The sequence below is a fragment of the Prionailurus viverrinus genome, chromosome A1 (genome assembly GCF_022837055.1).
Source record: "Prionailurus viverrinus isolate Anna chromosome A1, UM_Priviv_1.0, whole genome shotgun sequence".
Classification (NCBI taxonomy): domain Eukaryota; kingdom Metazoa; phylum Chordata; class Mammalia; order Carnivora; family Felidae; genus Prionailurus; species Prionailurus viverrinus.
This window is the reverse complement of record NC_062561.1, coordinates 136,827,953-136,842,036: the sequence shown is the minus strand read 5'-3', so window position 1 is coordinate 136,842,036 and position 14,084 is coordinate 136,827,953. Positions and strand designations below refer to the sequence as shown.

The 14,084-nt window shown below is 36.3% G+C and overlaps 1 protein-coding gene across 1 annotated transcript in view; it reads right to left on the bottom strand.

The window, feature by feature from the left end:
* Window positions 1-14,084, bottom strand: part of LOC125172249 (general transcription factor IIH subunit 2) — a 44,376-nt gene that overhangs the window by 9,949 nt on the left and 20,343 nt on the right. Inside the window, exons 6-13 of the mRNA XM_047870008.1 lie at window positions 13,401-13,487; window positions 11,171-11,221; window positions 10,792-10,846; window positions 6,586-6,691; window positions 5,083-5,173; window positions 4,841-4,928; window positions 3,729-3,836; window positions 825-888 (exon numbers count right to left, since the gene is read on the bottom strand). Coding sequence (XP_047725964.1) covers window positions 825-888; window positions 3,729-3,836; window positions 4,841-4,928; window positions 5,083-5,173; window positions 6,586-6,691; window positions 10,792-10,846; window positions 11,171-11,221; window positions 13,401-13,487 — 650 coding nt within the window. The remainder of the gene's footprint in view (window positions 1-824; window positions 889-3,728; window positions 3,837-4,840; window positions 4,929-5,082; window positions 5,174-6,585; window positions 6,692-10,791; window positions 10,847-11,170; window positions 11,222-13,400; window positions 13,488-14,084) is intronic.

The window sequence follows — 14,084 nt, the reverse complement described above, 5'->3', positions numbered from 1 at the left end:
CTGCAATCCCAAGAGTTCTCTGTCCAGCCCTTTACTTTCTAGTACTGTGCCTAGAAAATTATAGCCATTTCAGCCTCCCCAAACTCTGAACTTTGTTTCTTCAACTGATCAAGACCTCCAGGCTCTGTGTGGGTTTCCCCTCCTACAATGCAGCCTAGATATTTCTTCTAGGCAGTAAACTGCACTCACAGGGCTCACCTCATTTGTTTCCCTTCTTTCAGGGATCATTTACCTGCACTGTCTGTTGTCCGTGTCTGAAAATCATTGTGTTATATGTTTTGTCTGGCAGGAGGGAGAAAAGTAAATTCAGTCCCTATGGTACCTTTATAGCTGGAGACACAAGTCTTACTTGTGATTTTTAAGAATTATTTTAACTTTGCTTTATAATTATGTAAAATATAAAGTTCTACAGTTAAAACAAGATATGTTCATAAAAGTCTAGGGGCCATCCCTTTGCCTTTCTCTACACACTGCCCAGGTAAACATTTTTTTAGTGTTTACTTTTTATTTCAATTAGTCATTTTATCATTAATATAAACATACTGTATATCTAGTCAAATCTCCGCCTTCATCTTAGAGGACTGGCAGTATACTATACACTTTTCTCTACTTTGCTGTTTTACCTAATAATATATCCTGAAGATTACTCCACAGGAGTAAAGGAGATAGTCCTCACTCCTTGTTATAGCTATATAGAAGGTAACCTTTTACAAAAGCCAATACACTGCAAGCCCATATAACTTTAGCGTTTTTTTTTTTTAACTTATAGAAGGAATTTAAAACGTAAAAACATCATCACTGACAGTTTCTAAGTTTTTACTTACGCCATGCTGAAAGAGGGTTTTGCATCTTGATCAGACAGAGAAGCAATGGTATGCTGAGGAAATCCTTCATAGAAGAAAATGTATTACTTTCTTTTTCTAAGCACATAGCAAAATTCTAGGACTAGGAAGCTAAAAATGTTCCTACCAGAAAGCCCACAAAGTTGTACAAAAGTTCTCTCTCCTGACTTTTAGAATGGCTTATTATAGTATGTACAGTAATACCAGGTTATAAAAAAGTTAAAAGTTGAGAATATGGGGGAAAGATCAGTCCATACATATGGCCGTAGATTCTAAAGTTTGTAATTTTCTAATTCAGTAACAACACGTGCTGCTTTTTAAAAAGAAAATGTTTGTAATTTTTAAATACTTCTGACACAATTGAGAAGTCTATTACATAGCTGTCCACTTTCATTTTATATAAGAATATACTTCTATGTTTAAAATTTTGGTATGCCCAAACCCATGTAATTTGCTTTCCATACATATTTTTTTTAAGGAAGTTCTTTTTTCTTTTTTTAATGATTATTTCTTTACTTTGAGAGAGAAAGAAAAAGCAAGCGAGCACAAGCAGGAGAGGAGTAGAGATAGAGGGAGAGAGAAAATCCCAAGCAGACTCCATGCTGTCAGTGCAGAACCCGATGTGGGGCTAAATGTCACGGAACTATGAGATCATGACCTGAGCTAAAATCAAGAGTTGGCAGCTAACATGAGGCACCCAGGTCCCCCTCCATACATATTTTTAAATTCTGAAAACAAGTCCAAGAGAAGCAGAAACCATAAAAAAACATATTTCATTACATAAAAAATTTAAGTCTATCTACAGATCAAAACAAGGAAAGGTAAAGGTAAATGGCCAAATGAAAAAATATTTGTGGCATGTGACAAAAATGGGTTGATATTCCTAAATGGCTCTAACAAATCAATTTGAAGAATACATTATTATAAGTTTAAATAACTTTAAAATGGGCTAAAGAAATGTCATCAGTAAATAAAAAAAAATTAGCCAACCATAACATTTAAAATATATTAACTGTTTATGTCAAGTATTATTCTGTATGCTTTAAGTGTATTACGTTAATTGTTGCAACACACGAGATAGACACATCATTTTACAGATAAGGAAACAGGAGAGGTTGACCAGTACTAGAAATGGACTAAAAAAAGACAGAAAAGCATTCCATCTCACTAACAGTTAAAAAATGTATATTAGCAAAGAAAACAAGAGGTGCTTGGGTGCTTCAGTCAGTTGAGCAGCTGATTTCAGCTCAGGTCATGATCTCACAGTCAGTGAGTTCGAGCCCTGCATCAGGCTCTGCACTGAGCGCTCAGAGCCTGGAGCCTGCTTTGGATTCTGTGTGTGTGTCTCTCTCTCTCTGCTCCTCCCCCACTCACGCTGTCTTTCTCAAGAATAAATAAACATTAAAAAAAATTTTTTTTAAAACACAACAAAATAAAAAAAATCAAAGGGCACCTAGGTGACTCAGTCACTTAAGCCTCTGACTCTTGATTTCTCAGTTCATGATCTCATGGTTCCTGGGATTGAGCCCCATTGGCTCTGCGCTACAACACTGAGCCTGCTTGTGTTTCTCTCTCTCTGACCCTTCCCCAGCAGCATTTGCAAGCGCTTGCTTATGCTCTCTCTTTCAAAATAAATAATAAACATTTTTATTTTTAACTTTATTTTTTAATGTTTGAGAGCAAGCGAGCACATATGCATGGGAGGGGCAGGGAGACAGAGGATGGGTGGCTCAGTCAGGCATCCAATTCTTTATTTCAGCTCAGGTCATGATCTCACCAGTTCATGAGTTCAAGCCCCACGTCGGGCTCCATGCTGATAGTGCAGAGTCTGCTTGGGATTCTGTCTCTCCCTCTCTCTTCTGCTCCTCCCCATCTCGTTCTCTCTCTCAAAATAAATAAATAAACTTTAAAAAAATGTATAAAGAAATCCTTTCTCATACTTAAAAAGTTTATGCCTTTTTCCATTGTAAACATGATAAGTGTTCATTATAAAAGTTTTGGAAAATATAAGAAAACGAAAAATTGTTTCAGACGATGCAAAACCCATCATTCTTCTTTTCTTGAAAAAAAATCCCTTTTAAAAAAAATATTTTACTTTATTTATTTTAAAAGATTTTAAGTAATCTCTACACTTACAGTGGGGCTCAAACTTATAACCCTGAGATCAAGACTCACAGGTTCTACCAACTAAGGCAGCCAGGTGCAACCCCCCAAAATCCCTTTTAAACAATGTGATGTACCTCCCTGCAACCTTCTGTGTTTGCAGTTTGTATTACATAGCTTTGATCAAACAGTACAAACAATTTTGTAGCTTATCTTTTTTAAATTTCTTAACATAATAAGAATTTTTCTATAAATGCAGTGTCTTTGTACCTTTCTAGCTTTAAAAATAAAACAAAATCAGTAATGGCTGTTGTGACAGGACAACAGATGGTTTTATTATTTTTTTTAAGGTTTTATTATTTATTTTTGAGGCACAGAGAGAGAGAGAGAGAGAGAGAGAGAGAGAAAGACAGAGAGTGAATGAGGGAGAGGGAGAGAGAGAGGGAGACACAGAATCTGAAGCAGGCTCCAGGCTCTGAGCTGTCAGCACAGAGCCCCACACAGGGCCCAAACCCATGAACTGTGAGATCATGACCTGACCCGAAGTTGGACACTTAACCGACTGAGCCACCCAGGCACCCCGGTTTTAGTTTTCTTTTAACTTCTTTGTACTTTCCAAGATTACTTCAACAGGATAATTTTCTCTAATTATAAAACATTTAAGTTAAAAGAAATAAATTCTTAAGCATTAAAATAAACTTGTACAAATGAAAACAGCAAGTCTAATTTGACCCCAGTCATTTTTAAATATCCATTTTACAACAACATAAAATAAACACTTACCCATACGAATAAGTGAGCATTCAGAACCTGAGCTAGCAGGTGGAGGACTGACATGATGTGTCAGCAATTCTTTGTAATGGCTTTCATCTAAGATAACATGGTATGTGCCTAGGAAGACGAAAAGTAAAAGAAAAAAAAATTCAGCTTTCCAGACATGAGTATCAATTGTAATTTCTACGTAATTCTGTAAGTTACACCATCTGAAAATGTACATTTTCAAAATTAAGTTAAATCATCATTTTTCAAAAACCTCGTTTAACTGACATCTCTAAATTGACTTCTCTAGGAATAACTATAATTACAATTTAATTAGAGCCAAGTTATAAGATATTTATTATTATTATTTTAAATGTTTTATTTATTCATTTTGAGAGAGAGAGAGAGAGAGAGAGAGAGAGAGGTTGAGCAAGGAAGGGTTGAGCAAGGAAGGGGCAAAGAAGGGAGAAAGAATCCCAAGCAGGCAAAGCCTGATGCAGGGCTCGATCCCATAAACAGTGAGACCAAGACCTGAGCCAAGATCAAGAGTCGGACACTTAACCAACTAAGCCACCCAGGCGCCCCTAAGATCTTTACAAAGTATTACATATTAGTGAAATTTCTAGCATTTCAAGAGTCATAACACTTCCTCTAAATACTGCCATAACTACTAAAAAGTTCTTGCATTTTGAGATGATATTTTACAGAATCAATAATACATTTAAGATGACTATACATATTACAGACTTCAGGACATGAAGTGATTCAAATTTAGTAGCATGAAAATATCCTAATTTATAATTTTTTCCCATGTTTATTTATTTAATTCGAGAGAGAGTCAGAGAAACAGCAGGGGAAGGCCAGAGAGAGAGAGACAGAGAGAGAGAGACAGAGAGAGAGAGACAGAGAGACAGAGAGAGAGAGAGAATCCCAAGCAATCTCCACGCTACCAGTGCAGAGCCCCACACAGGGCTCTACCTCACGAACTGTGAGATCATGATCTGAGCTGAGATCAAGAATTGGACATCCAACTGACTGAGCCACCCAGGCGCCCTGAAAACATCCTAATTTAATTAATCAATTGTTATTTCTTACATAGTAATTATGAATAAATACTGAAGATTCTAGATATATACCACCAGTTTCACGAGCAAGTACAGTGCAAACCCGAACCTCTGCAGACAATCCGATAACAGACACTCTAATTTTAGTTGCCTTTAGGGTCTTCATAAAATCCACGTAAATGGAGCATTTGGGGGGGAAGAAAAAAAACATGCAAGAATTAATGTGCTTGAAAAACAAGTTTCTGAAAACTAGTAATAAATTCACTACAGAATTCTCCTCTGGCTTTTATTATAAAGAAATGTACTGATTCTACCTTGATTAGATCATAGATATTAGATGGATCACAAGTTGTGAGGCTGCTAAAGATGATTAGCACTTCTCTACTTGTATGTCCAGGCATGTGTCTACAGAAAGATCAAACATATTCCAATTAGGAGTAGATTAATTAATTTACCTAGAAAAAATAGTATATGTGGTTTATTTATTTAGACTATTGTTTTAACACCGCAAAGGAATGAATTGCGAGTATACTCTACGTCAATGTAAATTTTTCTAAAGTTAGCTACACAAAAAATTGATTAATTCATTCATTCCATAAATACTGACTGAATACTGTTTTTAGGTTCTGGGGACAGAGTAATAAGCAAGACTGAACAACATTCCTGACATCATGAAGCTTACAAACTAGTAGATTCATTTCATACAAAGTCTAAAGTGTACATTGGAAAGTATGAAAATACCATGTAGATCGACTTTAAGGTGTATCTTGACAACAGTAACATACTTCTTTTTTACACTTACTGATTGACTTATTGATCAATTTATCTGTCTATTTATTTATTGAGAGAGTGCACAGCAAGCAGAGGAGGAGCTGAGGGAGACAGAGCATGAGAGAGAGGGATGAAGACTCTTAAGCAGGCTCCACACCCAGCACAGAACCCAGCGCAGAACCCAGCATGGGGCTTGATCTTATAATCTGAGCCAAAATCAAGAGTCAGATGCTTAACCAACTGAGCCACCAAGGCACCCCAACATACTTCTTTTTTAAGACTATAATTTAACCTCATATTTGATTCAGACTCACATTGTTTATCAATTACACAATAATTCATGGGACTTTAAGAAGTGATGAGCTGTTTTCCACTCTACTAAACAGATTTTTATGCTTTTAGGGGGCAATTTTGTCAGTTATTTCTAGCTTTCTTCCTTTTATCTTCGTTGTTGGGCTGATTTCATTTGTGGATGTTGCTATTGTGCCTACCTTTAATATGGGTATTACCTCCTCACCTACTTCAAAACTAGAAAAATATCTATGATATAAAAGTACAAAAACCAGGACGGACAATCCAGGAATAAAATATATGAGCTAATACTAACTGAATATTTCTATTAGGGTCTTAGCTACATTCCACATACTTGAACTTGCTGGAAAAGTGTGCTATTGATTTGCAGATATACTACAGAACAAGAAACGTCAATAAATAAATGTACAACAAACTCACAATTAATTTCACATTAAATTCCATATATAATCAATTTTCAAAAAAACATTTTTTCCATCAACATTTTCTTTGTACTAATACTGCTACAGTTTTAGTTATATTTTTCTAAAATCTTTAAGAATCTTACCAGCTAAAATGTAAAATAAAAATTATAAATCAATACCACACTAAATATCATAAATGACATTAGATATTTCTCTTAAGAAGAGTTTTGTTACAGCTCAGTTTATGGACACACATATCAAAACATTATCATCTCAATTCACTCAAAAAGCTTGAAATGAATTATAAATAAAAAAATGTAAAATACCAACTTTAGAGTTTGCATAGCCATGCTTAATGAGTTATAGAGAGATGGTTCTCCATGGCAGGTCATATCTACAGCTTTCTTCAAAGATGTAATGTGTTTCCTTGGGTTTCCTAAAATAGAAATGTAATAATCTACTTATAATAAAATTTTATTATACATTATAGAAATTTGTGTTTTCCCTAAACTTACTTATCCATGTTGTTAAAGAACAGAATCTCCTTAATTTACATTTTTACAGCAAGTGACTCTTTTATGAGGAATGTTTGTTACATAAACTTTTACTTCATATGAAAAATAGAATAAAAATAATCTGCTTCTATTAGCACACTTTTTTTTTTTTTTTTTTTTTTCTAATTTAAGTAGGCTCCAAATCCAACAAGGAGCCCATGACCAGCCTGAACTCACAAAACTGAGATCAAAACCTCAGCTGAGATCAAGAGTCAGATGCTTAACCAACTGAGCCACCCAGGTGCCCCAACACACATTTCTTTTTAACATGGGGCTTGAACTCATGACCCTGAGACCAAGAGTCGCATGCTCTACCAACTGAGCCAGCTTGGCGCCCTATTAGCACATACTTTAAATATTATTAAAGTGTACAACTTTTTACTTTTTTCCTTATTTCATCATTTTAGAAACTCATACATTTTAGCATTTTAACATCTCCGAAATCACACTGTGTCTTACAACCAGTGGCAGCCAGGCAGCATCACTGCCTGGTTACATGTGAACCTATGAGTGGCTACTGATATGTTGTACCAACTGCATTACATACACTGTCCTATTCATGTTCAGTTTAACTGCCATTTAAAGTGTTTCTAGGGCCCTGGGAGGCTCAGTCTGTTGAGCATCCGACTCTTGATTTTGGCTCAGGTCATGATCCCAGGGTCGTGGGACTGAGCCCCACATCAGGCTCCGCGCGGAGCACGGAGCCTCTTAAGATTCTTTCTCTCTCTCCCTCTGCCCCTCTCCCCTGCCTGTGCGCTCTCTCTCTAACATAATGTAATGTAACATAACATAAAGTGTTTCTAAAAAAGGTTATAATGCAAAAGGTGATATTTTTATGTAGAAAGGCAAAGAACAGAGCAGTGAAGTATAAATTTATTATTAGTGAAGCAAAAATGCATTGAGAGAAGAATGACTGTAATTTCCTATTTTTATTCAGGGGATGAAAAAGGAATTTTATATGACCTAAGAAAGGAAGATTTCCACAAATAAACATAGCTGTGTTATCTTCTGTTACTGAAGTAACATCTGAAAAGATGGTCTATTTCATACCAAGCAGTACATATAAAGTGAGGAGAAATTGCCAAGTTCTTGAGAATAGCTATCAGACATGTCAAATTATCAAGGAGCTAGTGTAAAATATAATTTTTTTCTTTTTTTGGTATGAACAATTTACATTATCATCAGATACTATGTCAAAGTTTAACTGCTAGAGTGTTTCCTTCTTGATGGCTCATAAAATAAAGGCATCTTACAAATGATGTAATCTGAGATTCAATGAAATATAGTTAGACATTTTCTATTTCAACACGGTCTTCACTTTAATGAAAACCAAAACATTATTAAATTGATTTTATCATATAATTCATCCAACTACCTCCATACTGTTGAACAATTCTTCCCAGTTTGTCACTAGTATATTTGTAAAATGAGGCTTTTTCTTTCATAATGTTTCCTAAGTATAAATTACAAGGAACAACCATTTTTATGGCTTTTCCCAAAAATGTTAAAAAATTAATCAGCCCATAAGCACTGTAAGTACCAGTCAGTTTCTCCGTGGTTCAACAAGCAGTATACTGCTTCTCAAACTTCATTCTCCTCATTGAAAATACATAAAACAATTAAATGTTGTTGAGTGGTTTTGCTTTGTTTTTTGATCATTTGTTTGCCTAAATATTTTTTTAAAAAGTTTATTTCTTTTGAGAGAGAGACAGAGTGCATGTGGGGGCAGGAGGCAAAGAGAGAAAAGGAGTCAATCCCAACAATCCCAAGCAGGCTCCATGCTGCCAGTGCACAGCCTGACACGGCGCTCAATCTTATAAACCGTGAGATCATGACAGAGCTGTTTAGTTTTTCTTTTTATTCTGGTATGAATTATCTGTCTTCTTTGTCCATTCATCTCCTTGGAGCTTCTTGGTGTTCTTATTTATCTAAATAGGTTTTAAAATACTAAGCATTTACCATTATTTAACATATTTTTCAAGTATTTATTCTTGTAATCATAAAATTTAAAAAATGAAAATTACCAGGGCATTGGGATGGCTTAGTCAGTTAAGCACCCGAGTCTTGATTTTGGCTCAGGTCATGATCTCTCGGTTCCTGAGTTCCTGAGTTCAAGCCCTGAAGCAGGCTTTGTACTGTCAGCACAGAGTCTGCTTGGGATTCTCTGTCTCCCTTTATCTCTGCCCCTCCCCTGCCTGCACACATACACACACACCCTCTCTCTCTCTCTCAAAAATAAATAATAAAGATTAAAAAAAAAAAAAAGAAATAGTGGTACCTGAGTGGCTCAGTCAGTTAAGCGTCCAACTCTTGATTTTGGTTCAGGTCACGATCTCAAGGTCAAGGGATTGAGCCCCGTGTTGGGCTCCATGCTGAACATGGAGCCTGCTTGGGATTTTCTCTCCCTCTCTCTCTACCCCTCTCCCTGATTAGCACTCTCTCTCCCCCTCTCAAAATAAATAGACATTAAAGAAAGAAAGAAAGAAAGAAAGAAAGAAAGAAAGAAAGAAAGAAAGAAAGAAATGCAAAGTACCTCACTAGGTCCAAATTCCTCCTTTCATAAGTGAGAAACAAACCTAACAAGTTAAATAATTGGCCACAAGACAAACACCTACCCAGTGGTATGACCAGAACTTAAACCTACATTTCCTGGCTCTCCATCCACTTCTCATTCTACCATACCATACAAAATATTTTGTTCATCTCCTACTATATTGTGAGTACAGGAAAAAAGCCTACTACATTACTGTCAGTGTGGTTTATAACAGTGATTCTAATCAGAGAGACAAAGGGTGCCCTCAAGAGGCCTATCAGAATATCAAGAGGATTTTTTTAATTAAAAAAAATTTTTAACGTTTATTCATTTTTTAGAGAGAGACAGACAGAGTGTGAGCAGGGGAGGGTCAGAGAGAGAGGGAGACACAGAATCTGAAGCAGGCTCCAGGCTGTCAGCTGTCAGCAGTCAGCATAGAGCCCGACTCGGGGCTCAAACCCACAAACTGTGAGATCATGACCTGAGCCGAAGTCGGACACCCAACCGACAGAGCCACCTAGGCTCCCCTCCTGAACTAACTTTTAAGATGATAAAATTCAGTTAGGCATGCCATATAAGCAGAAAAACTCAGTTATTAACAATATCTACAATTCAATTTTTTTTTTTTTTTTTAACGTTTTATTTATTTTTGGGACAGAGAGAGACAGAGCATGAACGGGGGAGGGGCAGAGAGAGAGGGAGACACAGAATCGGAAACAGGCTCCAGGCTCTGAGCCATCAGCCCAGAGCCTGACGCGGGGCTCGAACTCACGGACCGCGAGATCGTGACCTGGCTGAAGTCGGACGCTTAACCGACTGCGCCACCCAGGCGCCCCTACAATTCAATTTTTAAACTCTTTATTCTTTAGAGGTTTAAATTTAAAAAAAAATTTTTTTTTAATGTTTATTTATTTTTGAGAGACAGAGAGACAGAGTGAGAGCAGGGGAGGGGCAGAGAGAGAGAGGGAGACACAGAATTTGAAGCAGACTCCAGACTCTGGGCTGTCAGCACAGAGCCAGACACGGGGCTCAAACCCACAAACTGTGAGATCATGACCTGAGTTGAAGTAGGTCGCCCAACCGACAGAGCCACCTAAGCGCCCCTAGAAGGTTTAACTTTTAAAAAATTAATTTTAAGACTAAGTGGATTTTTAGAATGGTTACAATAATTTTATCTTAATTCTTTCGAGATAAGACTGTATGAATCTTAAACATTTACAGTCACTGCAGTAGTATTCACTACTGTACAGAACTCAATTTAAAACAGTTCATCTTAAATACCAAGAGTTTAATGGAAGATTTAATGGAGGGTTTATTAAGTGTTTCACAATGAAAGTATAAAAGAAGTCTTCATTTTACTTATTAGGCAACCTTATAAACAGGGTTACAAACAAGGTTGAGTAAATAGAGCCAAGTCCTTGAGTCCTATGAAGGTAATTTTATGCATACCTGAGAGTTCGGTCAGTTTTTCAGCTCTTTTACTCTTTGTTACAATTATTCCAATCTCAAAATAAAAACAAAAATGATCATTAATTTAACAATTTATTTTTTCTTGATAAGAATGTAAATAACCTGAATTAGTAATTACAAAAGAAATAAGAGAAATTTTTTCTCATGCTGCTTTTGACATAAATTTAGCTATGATTTCACTGTACATTATTTAATTTCTAGAGTTACCTTACTTTTCATTGACAAATGTACCAGAAACTGGTACACAATCTGGATCACTTAATAATCCACAGAATGTATGCCCAATGTTCTAAAAATAAATTATAATTGGCAGTAATATCAGGAATCTAATTGTGAATTCTATCACTTATCTACATACCTGACTAATAGGATTTTGATCAAAATACTCTTCTACGAAGTATTCCAACAACTGTATAAAGAAAACAAAAACACTAGATAAGGGCAAAATAATAACTATACAGAACATGTTTGGTGAAACCTATTTATCAAGCATCACTTTATGATTTTTAAAAAATGCTTAGTAAAAATATTAAATGAGAATAAGTTTTAAAATATTAAAAATAAAAATCACAACACTAAATAAGCCTGAATTTAAAATGGTAGATGGTGAGACAGAAACAATCTAAACATGGAAAGATCCAATGAAGCCAAACACAGGAGAATGAGCAGAAGTGGGGATGGGTTTTGATAAATTAGGAATAATCTGAATATGTTTATAAGCTGAGGGGACTGATCTGAATTAAGTCCAGAGACAGTGAAAATTTGGTAAGGAAAAGGGATAACTGACCGACAAAGCAAGATGCTGACTGGAGTAGGAGGATAGAAATTAAGAGCATAAATAATTAGCCATTTTGGCGTATCATTTTTCAAAATGATGTGGTAGCACTTCTACTTATAGTTTATAACTCAAAAAAAATTACATTCTTTAAAAAAATTTCTTCATGGGAATGTACGATATTTACTCAGGGGAAGAGGATAGAAAGAAAAAGAGTGACCAAGTTCCAGGGCACTCCAGCATTTGAAAATTGGAGAGGAGCCTGAGAAGCAAATCAAGAGACTATCTATAACCAAAGTCAAAAGAAGAATGGGTGGGGCGCCTAGCTAGCTCAGTCCTTAGAGAGTGCAACTCTTGATCTCGGGGTCAAGACTTCGAGCCCCAAATCAGAGGTAGAGTTTACTTACAGCGCGCGTGCGCGCACACACACACACACACACACACACACACACACACACACACTAACCAAAAAACAAAAGAGGGACACCTTTCAGGGAGAAGTGGTCAACTGTTTCGGTTTCTGATAAAGATAAAAAGGCACTGAATTTCACATCATGGAGGTTATGGTGGACCTTTAAAATGTAGTTGTGAAGACAACATTCCAATTGGAGTATGTTAAATAGAGAATGCTGTGGATATTAAACTGTAGAGAGCTAATATTGGAATAAGCGCACACAAATTCACTAAAAGAGAAGGTAAAGAACAAATCTAATCTAGTAAATTTTAAGAACTTGTGTACAAAAAATGGAGCAGAGGATTCTGAAGAAGAATGGCTACTTCCTCACCCTACTCTTCTGAAGCCCCATTCATGACTCATACAAGTCCCGCGAAATTTCACCAATACACTTGCTTTTGGGAAAAAGAGAAGAAGTATTCTTATTTTTTCCCTCTTCTGCCAGAAATTATGAATGCATAGGGAAAGAAATCAAAAACAGACTTTCCTTGTCGGAAGATAACAATTCAAACTTCAGGCTTAATTGGGGGGAAGAGTTCAAAGTATGGGAATATCTCCTCATGGAAATGCATTACATCCTCCCTTCCTTGCCCATTAGTTAGAGTAAACAAGAAACAGGACAACATAATCTCAGAAGAGAAAAACGGATCCTCAGAAACCCAACACAGCCTGCACGCCACCCAAGCTGAGCTCCCTCCTTGTGTGCACACCACTCCATCCCAGCTGCTATTCTCTTAGGTCACAGAAAAGTGCATGAAATACAAAACACCCAGGCTAAAATTAAGCATTAGGAAAGAAAAGATGATCCACATAAAAATCTGTTCATGAAGGTTCACAGCAGTATTATTCATAAAGGCCCCCAAAAGTGGAAATAACCCAGTGTTGTATATAATGGAATATTGTTTGGCAAAAATAAAGACATGAAGTACTGAAAAATGCTACAACACAGATGAATCTTGAAAACATTATACTAAGTGAAAGAAGTCAGTCACAAAAGATGACACGTTGTATGTTTCCATTTATATGAAATGTTCCAAATAAGAACATCTACAGAGACAGAAAGCACATTAGTGGTTGCCTCGGCCTGAGATGGATTGGGGGAAAACAGAGGGTGACTGTTAAATGGTACGGGTTTTTTTTTTTCTTAGTAATAATAAAAATGCTCTAAAATTGACTGTGGTAATAATGTTGAACAACTGTAAATTTACAAAAAACTTTAACAGTATATTTTAAATAAGTTAATTTTATGGTATGTGAATTCCATCTTAATAAAGCTATTATAGTAAAAAAAAATTTTTTTATTTTAGAATTCAGTGTCCTTTCCCACATTTAGTATAAATAAGAATGATTTTACTATACCTTTAAAGTACAAGTCAATCTATTTGGCTTTAAATCTTGGTCTTCCATTGTTCTTGATCCATCTACTACCACATAAAGATGACGCATCTACCAAAAAAAGGTAGACAGTTCAAAAATGAAGACAATTTTCAAAAACATTTTTGACCAAGAAATAAAAATGTCATTTACTATTTACATATTACACACACACACACACACACACACACACACACTTTTTGTTTTTAAGAGTCGGGGTATGTGTGGGCGAGCGGGGGAGAGGGGCAAAGGGAAAGGGAGAATGTTAACCAAGCTCCATGCCCAAGGTGGCGCCCAAGGAGGGGCTCAAACTCACAAACCCATGAAATTATGACTTGAGCTGTAATCAAGAGTCAGACACTCAACCAATTGAGGCACCCAGGGAGCCCTCTTAACTTATATTTTTAATATATTCTTTTAAAAGGTCTGTTGACTTAGTATTGTTTATTCTGTCAAGACAAAATGTTTCTGTAACCCAGCTAGTTCTGTCCTGGTAAAGAAAAAAAAAAGGGGGCATCTGGGTGGCTCAGTTGGTTGAGCATCTGACTTTGGCTCAGGTCATGATCTCACGGTTCATGAGTTCGAGCCCTATAACGGGCTCTCTGTGTCAGTAAAGAACCCGCTTCGGATACTCTGTCTCCCTCTCTCTCTGCCCCTCCTCCACTCGCT